The sequence below is a fragment of the Mobula birostris genome, chromosome 11 (genome assembly GCF_030028105.1).
Source record: "Mobula birostris isolate sMobBir1 chromosome 11, sMobBir1.hap1, whole genome shotgun sequence".
Classification (NCBI taxonomy): Eukaryota; Metazoa; Chordata; class Chondrichthyes; order Myliobatiformes; family Myliobatidae; genus Mobula; species Mobula birostris.
In genome coordinates, this window is record NC_092380.1 from 77,129,181 (window position 1) to 77,145,046 (window position 15,866).

At 38.1% G+C, this 15,866-nt stretch overlaps 1 protein-coding gene across 2 annotated transcripts in view; it reads right to left on the reverse strand.

Annotated features, from left to right (window-relative positions):
- Nucleotides 1-477: 477 nt before the first annotated feature.
- Nucleotides 478-15,866, reverse strand: part of tmem9b (TMEM9 domain family, member B) — a 49,960-nt gene continuing 34,571 nt past the window's right edge. For both annotated transcript variants that reach the window (XM_072272586.1, XM_072272585.1), the window contains exon 5: nucleotides 478-3,965. In XM_072272586.1, coding sequence (XP_072128687.1) covers nucleotides 3,810-3,965 — 156 coding nt within the window. In that variant the 3' untranslated portion in view covers nucleotides 478-3,809. The remainder of the gene's footprint in view (nucleotides 3,966-15,866) is intronic.

The following is a 15,866-nucleotide window of genomic DNA, read 5'->3' on the forward strand; positions in this document are numbered from 1 at the left end:
GAAAGCTAGAGGGCACAAGTTTAAAGTGAGAAGGGAAAACTTTGATAGAGACAGGAGTGTAGCAAATATATGGAACAAGCTACCAGAGGAGGTTATAGTTATATGCGTAGGAAAGGAGGGATATTGGCCAAACACATGCAAATGAGACTAACACAGTTAGTCAGCATGGATGAGTTAAGCTGAAAGGCCTGCTTTTGTGCTTTATGACTATCCACAATTTTTTTTGATTTTCATTCCAAAAACTTACATTTTTTGAAGCATTTGGGCATCAGCACCTATAGGTGCTGCAGAAGTCTGATGATGTTTATGTGTAGCATATTGGAAATTTTTCCTGTATTAAAGATGGAAGATACAACCTGCTACATTAATGTCATATATATATATATATATAGTAGGCTTTTGAGCTTACAAGTGAATGAATGAAAACTCCATCAGAGGGGTGTAAAGCAATGATAGAAATATTATTAAATTGTACAGAAATAAATTTATTAAAGATAAAGATATACAAAGTTTCACTGTAAATCTTAAAACAAGGTACAGAAGATTAGGAGCTCAAGTCTTGATTTTACAAAATGTGTGTGTGTGCGCGCTGATGGGGAAAATATAAAGTCTATTTGCAAAATCAAATTGAACCTGCTTTTATTCATATGGTAGATGACTTGATGAGTCCTAATAAAAGAATTAGCTCTAGTTGGACAAGAACTTAAAACAAAGCAAATTTATTGAGTCTATGAAAGCATTTTTGTTGAAGTGTGTTAATGCATGCTACTAAAATAGACGGAGGTGAAATCCTGAAGATATATCATATGGTCATTAACTTCTACATTGTGAAGGTAGTGATATTATTTTTTAGGCTGATACAATCTTGTTTAAACTTCTTGAATGATAAAGTTTCAAATAATTCCATAAGAGAGGGAGGAAAAAAAAGGAGATAACCACATGATACATCCATTGACTAACAGCTGAATAAATCCTTAAGAGCCATTAAGTGGTTCATTCAAAAAGGTAATTCACCAAATATAATGTAGGAAGATCGCTGTTTCAATTACTTACAATAATTTACCCAGGGCAATGTTGAGAGCTACAGTACTGATGCAAAAGGAAAATAGGATTAGTACAAGAAAATATCATGAAATATACTAATAGATTTGTTTAATTAACCAGTATAGAAGCCAAGTGACTGCGATGATGAGGAATTGACTTATATTGTTTTATAATTATAATAAATAATGAGATAGATTATTTGTCTGTTGATGAGATAACTGGTACAACTTAAAAACATTGAAGAGGAGATTTAAATTGATGAGCAAAGCATTCCCCCACCCAATGGAAAAGTAAAATGTTAAATGGTCAATGATAAGCTATTGCTGAAAGTTTTCATAGATGTATTCAAAATGAATTAAATTAATTCTTAAATGAAATATGAAAGATAATGAAAAAAGAGGATATCCAAAAGATGCAATTAATGTTTGACTGATTTAATGAAATATTGGGTGTTTCAAACATAACTTATTCATAATGACATCAACATCTTTCATTAAGGCCTTTCTGTAAAATGTTTCATCAGTTACTTTATTTTTTGCTACAGTAGCTTGTCAAGATCTAAGTGTGGTGATTTCAATGAGGCATTTCAAAAATGATTAAAATTTTGGCAACTCTGAAATAGAGAATTAGAAATAATCAGTTAGGATCTGAATTGGATCAAAGTTCAACTTGTGTAAAATATATATCATGACTGATTATCACCCACTGCAATTGAACAATTAGTAATTTAAAGAAACAAGATTTTAAAAATGTTTATTAATTACATCTTATGATATTTATATTATATTATTTGGAGAAAAAGCCAAAGGGGGAAATTTTGGGAGAGATATACGCCTTAAATTAAGGATTTAGTATTATGTAGTTCTTTTCATTACTGAATTGAATTTGAAGTCTCCATGCAATCCTGACATTTGGTTAATTGTGCAGCAATAATATGTTAACAGTGAGAATTCATTGATTGAATTATGCAAAATTATAAAGAGATGCATCTTATCAATTTTCTTGTGGAAAGATCTAATTTGATTTCAAATTTAAACATGCTAGCAATCAATGTCAAATCAGATTACAATGCTGGAGTTTACTAGTGTGTAAAATTAAAACACAAATGCAGTTTTAAAAGTAAACTTTTTGTCTGCCCAACATTGTGGCCTACATTAACCAGTAAAAATACCAACATGTTGCCAGTTGTACATCAGATAAAACTGAACATGGTCCACATGTATTAATAGACCCTGATGCCCAGTTTACCACACGGACAAGTTAGTTTTAGATGAGGCATTGTTCAAAGAGCTCCCTTTTACAGGAAACAAAGCAGCAAAATACCAATTTTCCAATTATTCTAGCAGATAGTTATAAAATATTCTGGAGAGAAAACCTATAGCTAATAGAAGTGACAGATTTCACAGACAGAAAAAAAATCATAACATATGAAATAAAAACATAGGTAATCTTCATGTTAATACCCAAATATACAAGGTCTAGCCTCCTCCTTGGCAATTACAGCACTAAATACAAAGAATAATCATCTTTTGTTCAATCACTAGATTAAAAAAAATCAGCAGACTTTAGGTGCAAGGCAGATGTGACAGAAAAAAATATGATAAAATCCAGTCTCATTACCCATTTGCTGCAGGAAAGAAAAATGTTACTGACTGGCCAGATTGTCTACTCACAACCTGTTGGTCACTTGTTCAATACTTCAAGTGCATAGATAGGTGCAAACAACATTGAACTTGGCAATAGTGTTGTCCACTGTAGTACAGTTCCACAACAGAATATCTTAGCTAACACTTGAGAAATGTAGCTGGAACAGAGCTACTAAACCACCAGAATTTTGCCACCTGGAATAAGTCTTTATTGCTAAAGGAAGATAGGAAGTAAAATGCGAATGAAACATATCCAAGACAATAGAAAACCCATCCATTAAAGCAGAATGAAGAACAGGCACTTCAACACTTATTGGTGTAAAATAGTGTAAAACAAATAACTTTAAAAGGTGTATCATTAGCCCAACATAATATTTAAATAATTATTTCTGCAACATATGGGTATGCAACAATACACAAACTATTTTTAATCAGTGTTACCATCGGTGTTGATTTTCTTTTCTACACTTCATCAGATTGGTCGTAAACAACTGCTCAGCCAGAACATACACTAATATTTGATTAGTTACCTTTATAATTGTGTTTATAGTTGTCATCTTTAGGTTTCATTAATTCATTAAAGACTCAATTTAAAAATAAAAATGAAAATTAATTGTTGGGTGTCAACAAATATCTTAGGCACTTCCTTTACGACAGGGAGTGCTTAGACTTTTACAAAGAATTTGTTTTGTTTTACAGGCATCCTGTGATCATTATTAAGGTTGCTAATTTTATAACAGCTCAAAATACTATGTACAGTAACTTCCAAAATTTTTGTAACTTAACCACATAATTAAAGCATCAAGGAAAATAGTAATTTTTAGATACATTTTTATAATTAGCTTATAATTAATGTTAACGATGTTATCTCGTACAACTTGTTCCACAACTATACCATAAATTTATTGATGGGCAAAAGTTAGGGTAAACTCTCCAAATGCAAATGAAAATCCCAATAACAAGATATTATCAAACACAAGTATGATTATTACACGTGTGCCAAAGAATTTACATCAGGGTATCAAAGTTAAAGAAATTCTATCAGCAGGTGAAATCCTGAAGAGATCAGATTTGTAGGTCCACTGAGTTTTCCTGCAAAATCTTTAAAAGGCAGTGTTTTTAGCTGAGGACAACATGGCGATCGAAAACAGACTTTCTCTGTTCTTGAACTTGTCTTTTCCAGCGCTGTTGTGCATGTTCAACTTTATTCAAAACATTGCTACGTGACCGAGAACGAGACAGCACATCGTGGGCATTGGCAAATGGCTGTGTGTCCTGAAAGGAAGCAAGTGCAATTTAGACAAAAACTGATATACAAAAATGTAACTGAAAATAATATTTTTGTCATGCAATTGGTAATAATATTAACCCTTCACCAACGGAGACTGTATCTTGTAATGGAAATTCTACAGAACTACTGCAAAAGTGACAACCTGTACCATGTGTGAAACAAATGGGTTTCACAGTGCAAATATATATTGTGGAAAATTACCAGCCTTTCATTTTATAGGAATATACTGAAACTGGTGGGTTTAAAAGGAGCATTAGAAATGGGGCTCTAGTGAGTTTAAAGAGAGTGTAAGAAACAAGACATTAGTGAGACAAATACTGAACCATCAGAATTTCTGAATAATCTGATGGTGGAACATCAGAGATTTACTGTATTTGCAATGCACGATATTCTATATTTGCTAATCATTTTCTGATTTGTTTGAAGATATGCCTCCCCCTTTCCCATTTTTGGATTATCTTTAGACTACCCTTATTAGTGATATTGATCTGTTTTTATCTCTCATAGCATAGTATTTAGCGTAATGCTTTACAGTGCTAGGTTTAACACCGCTGTCTGTAAGGAGTTTGTACGTTCTTCTTATGATTGCATGGCTTTCCATCAAGTGTTCTGGTCTGTCCCACATTCCAGAGATAGATATAGGGGCTAGTTGGTTATCAGGTGTTACTGGGTGCCGCAGGCTTGTTGGGCTGGAAGGGCCTGTTACCATGCTGATCTCCAAATAATCAATCAATCAATCAATCAATAAATGAAAACTGGACATGCTAGAATTACTCAGCAAGTCAGACATCACCTGTCAAGAAAAACAGCTGAGTTAATGTTTCAGGTCAATGATCTTTCATTATTTTGTCTTTCCTCTCTATCTAAGTGCATTCTGCTTCTATTTTATCAATATCTGGCCCAGTTTTTCTATTGTCATTTGTTAATTCTAGCAAGTACATTTACTCCAGCTCTCCTATTATCCTACTAGGTTCTTGAAATTGTAATTCCAAACCTCACTGTTACTGGTTCACTCTTCAACCTAACTTTCCCATCTGGAGTTGAGAGTTGAAGACATAAACCAATCACGCCACTTTTAGAATTGAATATCAGAGTGAATTGTATATTTAATGGAAAAAAACACTTCTAATTATGGTGATGTGGTTAGTAATACCTCAAATCTCAAACTTTCCAGTTTAAAACAGAAATGAGTTTAATTAGGGTAGCAAAATGAATCACCATACACAAACCATCACAGCATTAAATGACCAATAAGTCAAAAATATAAGATCTGAAATCATTAAAGGACAGAAAATTATGGCTGCAAGCTGATGCAGATCTATAAAACAGAACCATAATCATTTTCTAATGAGATAATAAATATTATTTGGAGAGAATATCCATGAAGTCTCAATTAACAATGACTTTTACAGCATCAGATACATTAATCCCTTTGACTCAAAAGGAATAAAAAAAAACAAATTATCCAAATAAAAGATCTAGTACTGCAGCTAGTATTCTGAAGGTCAGAATTAACATATACTTTCTTCTCATGGTTTAATAAATAAATGGGTTCAATAAAATCATCAAATTATACTTTTGCAATTATATACAGCCTTTGTTAATTAATTTATGTATTATTCCACACAATGTCTGTATAATAATTTCATACATTTGCCATAAGCAAATGATAATGCCGATTTATGTTTTTTGTGAAGAGCTGTATATAGAATTCTCTTTGAAAGTAACATATTGTGAAAGCAAAACTGAATTGCAGTTACAATTCCTGATGCCATCTATTGAATCAAAGGTGGATCTTTATAGTCAGCTCCCACAACCCATCACACGCAAATAAAAACACACTTTAATTATTATTTGATTGCTAAAGCTGCAATGATATCATTAAATCATTCTATATTGGACATCTGTTGCTCTATTTATTAATTCAGCAATCAACTGTTATAAGCATGAGTCTTTCCTATAAGTCACAGAGCATGTAGAATTGGTATACACGAGACCAAAGACTACAAACAGACCCATGTTAAGTTGATACTAAGCAGAATAGGTGAAGTGCACAATGTTAAATAATAAACAGAGTTGCTGGACAGACAGTGAATCGGAAAAAAAGCGACCCCTAAACACTCTGTTGAAAATGCAAAACAGTACTGAAGAATACAGCTGTATTTTTAACCGACAAATGTTCTAATTACTCACATTAATCTTCATTCTTAGATGAACACCTGCAAGTCTGCATTGGTTTTCTCAGTAAATAAAATGTAAACCAGATAAATTCTACAAACACAAATAAAAGTGAAGAACTTTCTCCAGAATGTCAAGTTCCAATACCTCCAAAGTTCTATTAGCCTGCGGTTCTGGGACAAGGGCCTCTTGCACCTGAGCCAAGATGCTCGGAAATGGCTTGGGGCGGCAGAGGTTCTGTTGGACGGTTGAATTTCCACAGCAAAACTGTCAAAATGCCATGAAATTTGCTTTTACAATTCAAATGCTTGTTGGCACTTCATAAGAACGCCGAGGCAACACGTTTTACCTGTTTTGCTTGTGAATTTGCTATTTGCAAATGTCAATAACTACTTCAGTGACAAGTAAATTCACTCAAGGTCACAATCCTCTCAAACAGAAGCTGTCCATGATTTACATTTAAAGCATGATTACCTGTCCATTACCCAAAACTTCTAGAAGGTTTAAAAATCGCAAAGTACCATTATTTGCTTCATAATGTATTTCACTAGTAATCAGACATAAAACAAGCAAAGTTAAACAGGTCAAAATTCTAACCATGGTTCTGAAAGAATTCAGCAATGTAGAAAAATTTTGCAATTAAAAGTGTCTCTTTTTTAAAAAAATAGAGCAAGGTCAATTCCTTGGGCTTTCAAAACACATTCTGAATAGACCCTGGGGCAATTCTATAAAAATAGAATACCAGAGACATCAATCAACAAAAATGACCACCAACATTTTAGAGCAGAGGGCTTGTGTCACAAGGATTAAGAAATCTCTAGATTTGATTCTTGTCCTACGTTCGGCAAGGATAGCAGTACATAAGGCATCAAAACGCAAAATTTGGAGTTCAGGTTTAAATGTTTCCTGTTCTAATTGCTATCCAACACTCTGCTATCATAGAGTGCATGTTTAATTAATTGAACTCATCCTACCAATAATCTGATTGAAGGGAAGAAGTAACATTTCTTATTTGATACTTTTTCACTGGGATAATAAAATTGATGCCTCAAAAAAAAATCAGAGTACATCATTTTATATGAAAGCAAACCAGAATATAAATAAAAATCACTTCCAAAAGAAATAGGAAACACTCGAACCTATCAATGTCAGTAAATCTGTGAGGAGACAGAAAAGGTAATGGCCCGGATTTTGTTGAGAGGCTCGTCGTCGTTGTTAGGTCGCATCTGGAATTTCCAGTTGGTGGACGATTTCCCTCCACACCGCTCTGTCCCGACACTTGTCCACAACATCCCTGGTCTTGTCCAGCTCGGTCCAATCCTTGATGTTATCCAGCCATGTTGTTCTTTGCCTTCCTCTTCCTTTCTTTCCCTCCACCTTTCCATATAGCAAGACCGACAAGATGTTATCTCTCCGCATAACGTGTCCACAATAAGCAATTTTTAACTCCATGATCTTCTCCAGCAGTATCCATGGTCTATCAACTTTGGACAAAACCCTCTCATTTGAAACTTTTTCTACCCAGCTGATGTTCAACATTTGTCGATAGCACCACATTTCAGAAGCATTAATTCGTTTCATGTCATCCTTCTTCAGGGCCATGTTTCTGATCCATACCTCAGCACTGACCACACGTAACACTCGAGGAAGCGGATTCTACTTTGAATGTTTACCTTCCGATTGCATAGTAGATCTTTTAGCTTCATGAACTGGGTCTTAGCCGTACCTATTCTCCTTCTGATCTCAACTTCACATCTCCCGTCATCTGTCAGACAACTGCCAAGATAATCAAACTTTCGCACCTGTTCAATGTCTTGTCCATTCACTTGTAATGATGCCATCATGAATGAGTCTTTAGTGTTTGTTTTGCTTACCACCATCGATTTTGTTTTCTTAGGGTTGAGTTTTAGGCTCGTCACCTACTCTCAAATTTGGTAAATACAATTGCACTTCACGCATAGGAACATGTGAGCTGAAAGTTTCTTGGACTCAATTGACATAGCCCTTGTGGAATGTACTTAGGTAATGGGGTAAGTCTAGAGGTATTCATAAAACTGATGAGAAAACCTGTTAAACAGTAAAACCACTCCTCTAGTTTCATCATTTGTCAAAAATTGTCAAGCTCTTTCAACAGTTTTCAATTATCCAGCCATTCAAAAAATCTAGGGTTGAGTTAAGGGCTTTTGCTTTGATGTGATTGATAACTTCAACAACGTTACTTAATACGTTGTTTAGACATTTTTCGGCTAGCCAGCATTTCCCTGTGTATGACAGTGTGTAGACTGGCATTCAGGAGCAACATCTTTGACTCGGTTAGTGAAACCAAACAGCCGTCCAGTCATAGCTGCAGCCCCGTCTGTGCATATTCCAACACAGAATGACCAGTCCAGTTTGCCTGACATGTAGTCATTCAAAGACTTGAATAGTTCTGCCCCAGTTGTGTTAGTTGGCAGCGGCAGCGCATACAACATATCCTCGTGCACATCATCTTGAAATATATATCGCACATAAACCAGCAGTATTGCCTTATTGTCAATATCGGTAGACTCGTCGACCTGGATAGCATACCATGGTGACTTGTTAAGCCTTTCCAACAGCTGTGCTTCGATGTCCTCCACTATGTCATCGATTCCCCTTGAAACTGTGGTAGCTGAAAGAGAAACCTGTGCCATCTTGTTAGCTGCAGCTTCTCCCAACAGTTCACGGCACATGTCGTCGGCAGCAGGCAGAATCAAATCTTCACCAACAGTGAAAGGCTTCTTAGCCTTAGCAATACAGCTAGCCACTAAGTACGACACTCTCAGAGCAGCAGCATTTGTGGAGGTGGTGGCTTTCAGCACTTGCTTCTGTCTCGCTTGCTCACGGTTTTTCTGCTCAAAAAACTCAACTGGTTTGTCTTTAAGGGCAGGATGTTTGGACTCAAGGTGCCGAAGCAGTTTTGAGGGCTTCATTGCCTCATTAGACAGCTTGTCTCTAAATATCACACACAGCGGACTTGGAGTGTGCAAGTCACTGGTCGCAATAAAGCCATATTTTATGTACAACTTGTATTTTCTGTTGAAGGAAGCTTTCTCTTTTTTTTTGCAGTCTCGGCCTCAGCTGTCTCTGCGTTAACATCATCGTTAGGCTTTTTATGTCCGCTACCACCTCTTCCAAAGAAACTCTCAAGTGATGTTTGGTTTTTACTCATCGAGTAGTTGTAGGTTAATGACTGACTGATGACCTCGCGTGCGTCCAAGTTCAACAGTGGGCGTGACGGAATGAGGAAAGGTGCAGCTGACTCATATTGTTTCATATCGCCAAATCATATTGTTTCTTCGCAGCCCGGTAGCACATGCTTTGCGGCCCAGTGTTTGGGGACCACTGGGTTAGGGCATTGAATATAAAAGCTGGGAAGTTATGTGGCAGCTATACAAACCTTTAGTTAAGCAGTAATTAGAGCAGGGGTTTCCAACCTTTTTTATGCAATGGCCCAACACCTTCAAGCAAGGGGTCTATGGACCCCAGGTGGGGAAGCCTTGATTTCGAGTATTGTAACCAATTCTGGCCACCTCCCTATAGGAAGGATATGGTGGCATTAGAGATGATGTAGAAAAGATTCATCAGGGTGTTCCCTGGTTTAGAGGTGCATTAGATAAGGAGAGGTTGGATAAACTTGGATTATCTTCTCTAGGGTGTCAGAGCCTGAAGGCTGATTTATACTTGTGCGTCAAATGTACGCCGTACCCTACGTTGTAGGGTGACTTGCACCTCCCCAAAAATGTAACTCACGCGTCACGGCGACGCAGACCGCAACAACTGTGATTGGTCTGCTTGGTAGCATCGCACTTCCGGTTGCTTTTCTCCACCAAGTCTGTACACTGATGCAAAAATAAATGATTGAAGACGATGAACCAAATCGTCAAAGCTACCTGCCGACATCCGAAAATATTTGAAATGCATTTCCTTGTCCATGTCTCTCACAAAGAAACTCAACACAGTGGCACAGAAACCCCACCGCCAACTAGCATTTTGGCGGTGAATTGCAGAGCGACGCAGACACAACTACGCATGCTCACTAAGGCGTGGGGCTACGCAAAAGTATAAATCAGGCCTACGGTGTAGCCCCTACACACAAGTATAAATCAGCCTTGAGGGGTAACCTCTTATGAGAGGCATAGATGGGGTAAATAGATAGTCTTTTCCCCCCAAGGTGGAAATGTCAAATACTAGGACATAGGTTAAGTTTCAATACACACAAAGTAGTAGTAGATGCCTGGACTGCCCTGCCAGGAACAACAACAGAAGCAAACATGATAGTGATGTTTAAGACAAACACAGGAACAGAGGGATACATGCCATGTTCAGGCAGTAGAAGATCAGAGCAGACATGGTGAGCTGAAGGACCTCATCTTTTGTTGTACTTTTCTATGTTTTATATATCCAAATGCCAAGCACACTGGTAAATGTCAGCAGTTTGCCAGAGGACTGTAAATAAAATCCCACCAATCTTCTCTTCTTTTACATAATCTGTTGAATTCTTCCTTTATTTTCTGCCTTTGTTTCAGATTTACAGTAATTATGGGATAATAACTTTTTTTAATAGTTTATTTTCAAAATTTTCAAAAAAACAATGAAATCAACAAGAACATACCAGCTCGGACATGTATAAAAATGAAATAAGCAAAAAAAAGACATAACATTAGAGGGATGCCTATTGTACAAAGTGCTCAAAAATTCAAATTCAAAAAACTTTATTGTCATTCTAACCATACATCAGCTCTGCAGGGCAGAATGAGACCGTTTCTCAGAGGCAGTGCAATCATAACATAACAAACGCAACACTAAATAATAAACATAACAATAAATAGTAAAACACAACAGCCACATGTCAGTTAAAATCAGTTATAAGTGTCCATTGCAAGTTAAAAGTGTCCAAAGCAGAGTCAGGTGGAGCAGCTATTTAGCAGTCTGACTGCCTGTGGGAGGAAGCTGTTTAGTAGCCTTGTGGTTTTAGTTTTGATGCTCCTGTAACATTTGCCTGATGGCAGAAGAACAAACAGTTCATGGAGAGGGTGTGAGGGGTCTTTAATGATGTACCGTGTCTTCTGGAGGCATCGACTCTGAAAGAGGTCTTGGACAGAAGGTAGGGAGACCCCAATAACCTTCTCTGCTCCCCTAACCACCCTCTGCAGGCTTTTTTGTTGACAGCACTGCAGCTGGAGTACCAGGTTGTGATGCAAAAGGTCAGCACACTCTCAACCACCCCTCTGTAGAACGTAGTTAAGATGTTAGTGGGGAGTGATGCTTGTTTAAGCTTCCTCAGAAAGTGCAATATCTGCTGGGCCCGTTTCACAATCCCAGTGGTGTTCCTGGACCAGCTGAGATTGTCCGAGATCTGCACCCCAAGGAACTTGATGTTTTCCACTCTCTCCACTGTGGAGCCGCTGATGCTGAGGGGTGTGTGCTCAGGCTGAGACCGACATAAAACAAATACAAAACATTAAATCTCAATTGAGGGCCATGAGAAATCAGCTGGGGGGAAATTGCTCATCCACCCCCGGCCTCGTCCAGGTAGGCAAGAAATAGATCCCAGATAGCCGAAAATTTTTTAATTGAATTGGTTCTCAAGAACCTAAGTTTCTCCATCTGTATGACTGAGATCCTATCAGCCATCCATCTCCGAAAGGAAGGGGGAGAAGGTGATTTCCATTCCCTCAAGATAAGTCTTTTGGCAACAATCATCCCCAGCATCAGAGACTGTTGTATGGCTGCAGGGAAACAAACAGTAGATTGCGAGCAGCCAAATATGGCGAGACCAGCTTCCAAGGGGAAGGATCTTTTATAGGCCTTTGAGTACCAGTTAAATATTCTGGACCAAAATCCAATCAGTAATGGGCAAAACCAAAAGGTGTGTGCCAACGTGGCTTCCGTCCCTTGGGATCTATCACACATTGGTGAGACAGAAGGGTAAATCCTGTGCAATCTAAGCTTAGAGTAATGGAGACGGTGGACAACTTTAAACTGGATTAGTTGGTGCCTGCTGTTAACAGAGCAAGCCTGTATCATAGACAAACACTTATCCCAGGCAGCTTCAGATAATACAATGCCCAACTCCTCTTTCCAGGTGTCTCTAATCTTCACAGTAGACGCTACAGTGCAATTATCAAACAAACATACAAACTTAGAAACGAGACGCCTGGAGCCAGCAGGGTTCTTTAAAATATCAAAAAACGTATGTTTCCCTGGAAGGATTTCAAAATTACAAATCTTAGATTGAATGTAGTGTCTAATTTGTAAGTAACGAAAAAAGTGCGAATGAGGCAGCTCAGATTTCTCTTTCAGCAGACTAAATGTTGTAAACCGTCTCTCTATGTACAGGTCTTCAATAGAAACTAGACCCTTCTCCCTCCAAGCATGGTAGGTTTTATCTGACCATGAGGGGAGAAAGGAGTGATTGAAACCGATTGGTGTTTGTACAAAGGCCTCTGGTAAATTCAGATCACTCCTAATCTGATTTAGAATTCTGATGGAATTTTTCAAAACAAAACTCAAATTTTTTGAAGACCCAGGCTTCTCTAACTTAGAGAACAGCATGGCTGGCAAGGAGGAATTGACAACAGAGTTAGACTCCATACATAGCCACAAGGGAGCCCCAGGGACTAGGTTATCTGGAGCCCCCTGTTGCCAAAACATTAAAACCCTAGCATTGACAGCCCAATAATAGTGCCTAAATACAGTTAATCCCAGCCCTCCTTCAGACTTGGGCTTTTGTAAATGAATTTTTGAAATCCTGTGATTCTTATAATTCCGGATATAAGACAATATTATGGAGTCCAATTCTTTAAAGAAAGCTGATATAAGAAAAATGGGAAGATTTTGACAAGGATAGAGAAACCTGGGAAGGGAAACCATTTTAATTGAATTTATATGACCAATCATAGACAGAGAATTACTTTGAACGGGACACTTTCCAAAAATCCCCGCGTGTAGTCCTTGGAGAGGAGCACAAAGTCACTTTTTGTCTAATTGTTTGAGTATCCCGATAGTCTGCCAAAAGAGGTGATTAAATCTAGAAGAACTCAAATTTAACCCTTATAATAACAAAAATATTTAGAACATTCTCTATAATTAAATCCCAGTGTGGCATACAGCATTGCAAAACTACATATAACAAGTCTCTCCCCTTATCCCAACATGGAAACCGGCACAAATATAAGCATTGTCAGTATATCTACTCCCTTTTGAGTACATAATTCCATTCCAAGAATTGTGCTGCTTCTATCAGGTTGTTGTATACTTTAGGCGCACTTCCATCGTGATGATAAATATAGAGCCTAGCCGGATATCGCAGGGTGTGCTTGATTCCTCCATCCCGCAGAGTTTGCAGTACATCACGAAAGTCACGACATTGAGTCATCACCTCTTTAGTATAGCCCGGGAAGATCAAGACCTTGTTTCCCTTGTACTCCATGGGTTGTAGTCTGCTGTGGCGCAGGATCAGCCCTTTCACTTGAAAGTGATGAAAACGTACCAAGATGGTACGCGGTTTAGCGCCGGCAGCCGGCTTCGGCCGGATGTGCACGATCAACTTTAACCAGATACGGGAAATGCTCTTCCCTGAGCAACTTGGGAATCAGTCTGGAAACAAATTCAGTAGGTTTACCATCCTCCTCCCCCTCTTGTATCCCTACAATTTTAATATTATGTCTCCGGGAATGAGCCTCTAAGTCATGCACTTTAGCTTCAAGCTGGCTATTTTGTCTCATTAGCTCTGAGTACTTAGCTTCAAGCTCTTGTACGTGTGTTTCAAGGTCACTGGTGGTTAGTTCTTGATTAGCCATATGGGCTTGTAAGTCAGCCTGTGAGGCCACAAGCGCCTCAAACTTGGTCTCAAAAACATCAAAGCGGTTGTTAATGCCGCGCAGAACTGACTCAGAAATCTCCGGACCTAATTCCTTGCACATGGCGCAAGTTTTATCCGGCGGTATCTCAGACATGGAGAAGTTCTTTACAGACCTGTTGTTCGCACTAACTTCGGTAGTTTGGCAGTCGGCGGTCTTGGCTTTATTTGGCATTGTCAAGCTTTTCCAGACACTTAGTTTAGACATACACTTTTGGCCTATGAATAAATAAAACACGGTATAATAGTAATTTTATCGAGACCTCGGAGAGGAGCATCGACCAAACACGTCTAATCCATACGCATGCGCATTGGCGCCCCTGGGATAATACCTTCTAATCTACTTCCCCTATAAATTCTTTTTATATGTGCACATACCCTGGAATGAGGCAAGGACAGTTTCTTTAAACTACGCGTCATCATCATCCCAATGAAAATGATCACAATTGAACTCCATGTTGTAATTTCAAAGTAAATCAGAATACATTATGTAGGTTCCTTAACGTTGTTATAGCCAGGGGGTGGTAATGGAGATATGCTCTCACTACCTATTAAATGCTTCCAATGGCGTGCATCTCAGATAGCCTCTGACAACTAAGTCCAGCTCCTGGCCTTCATGTGTGGCTTAGCTACTAAGCCCAGCAAAACTGTTTCAATTGACAGGCGAAGGGGCAAAGGGGGGTTACAGGCACCTTAAAACCAGAGTCTTGCGGCAGATGGGGCTTGTCAGCCATGGATGGCAGGTCATCTAGATAAGGAAAACTTTAACCTCAAACCTCCTCTGCTTTGTGACTATATCCACTTATGAGGAAAGTGTCTGGAGTAAACCCAGAGGAGAAATCTGGAGATTAAGTACCTAAGGCAGTCCTACGTTGGGTTCAACACTGACTGGCAACTCATGCAACACCAACTGGTCTCTGCTGTTCCTTTGGATTCTTCAGCTGCATGGAGAGGGGTAGCCTGATCCATGGGCAACAGTTTGCTCTCCATATTGTACTGCCCTGGCTTGTGCATCATGAGACAGCAAGGACACAATATCCATAGTCGACCCCAAAGGGCTTCACAATAAGCAAAATTTCAAATGCCAAGATCAAAAGGTAATTTTGTGATCCCAGTACTTTAAGTGCAATGAAATATCCTATGTTTACAATGTATTGGTCAGAAAATAATTTCTCACAGACTTATCAATTACCAGCCTTGAACTTTCATCACTATAATTTAATCTGGCTTGAGTTTTCAGAATGACACTCTTTTCAGATGCAGGATTAAATGAAAGGCAAAAGAGTTCTATCCAAAATTAATTGTGAACTTCCTACACAATTAATTGTGATCTTTCTGCACAAAGAATAGCAGCCTTTATTCAGCACGTTACATTTGTCATCAACCATGTATTATGGCCAGTCTCAGCTGAGTTAGTGTTACTAGTATGGCCACCTTTGATTGTCTCCTGCAGCTTCACTTCAATACAGCATTTGCAGTATGGTATCATTTGGATTTTTTGTGTTATGAAAACATTGCTTTGCAGCAGATGTCTTATACTATACACACAGGTGGATAAAGTGGTGGTCAGTAACCAAAGATGATAACTCTGCACTGTACAAAACAAATGGAAAGTACAATGCTGAATAGAAAATAGAACATATTTATACATTAAAAGCAATAAATAGCATAAATATTTTCAGCAAAGTACTGTATTGTAACCCTGTGCACCTGTTTAGTAGTTATTCCTGAGTAATCGACGTTTCCTCATATGACTTGAACAGTTGCAATAATTTTCTCCTTTTATTTATTACCATCTCGTAAAGAGAATGATTTTTTATTAACA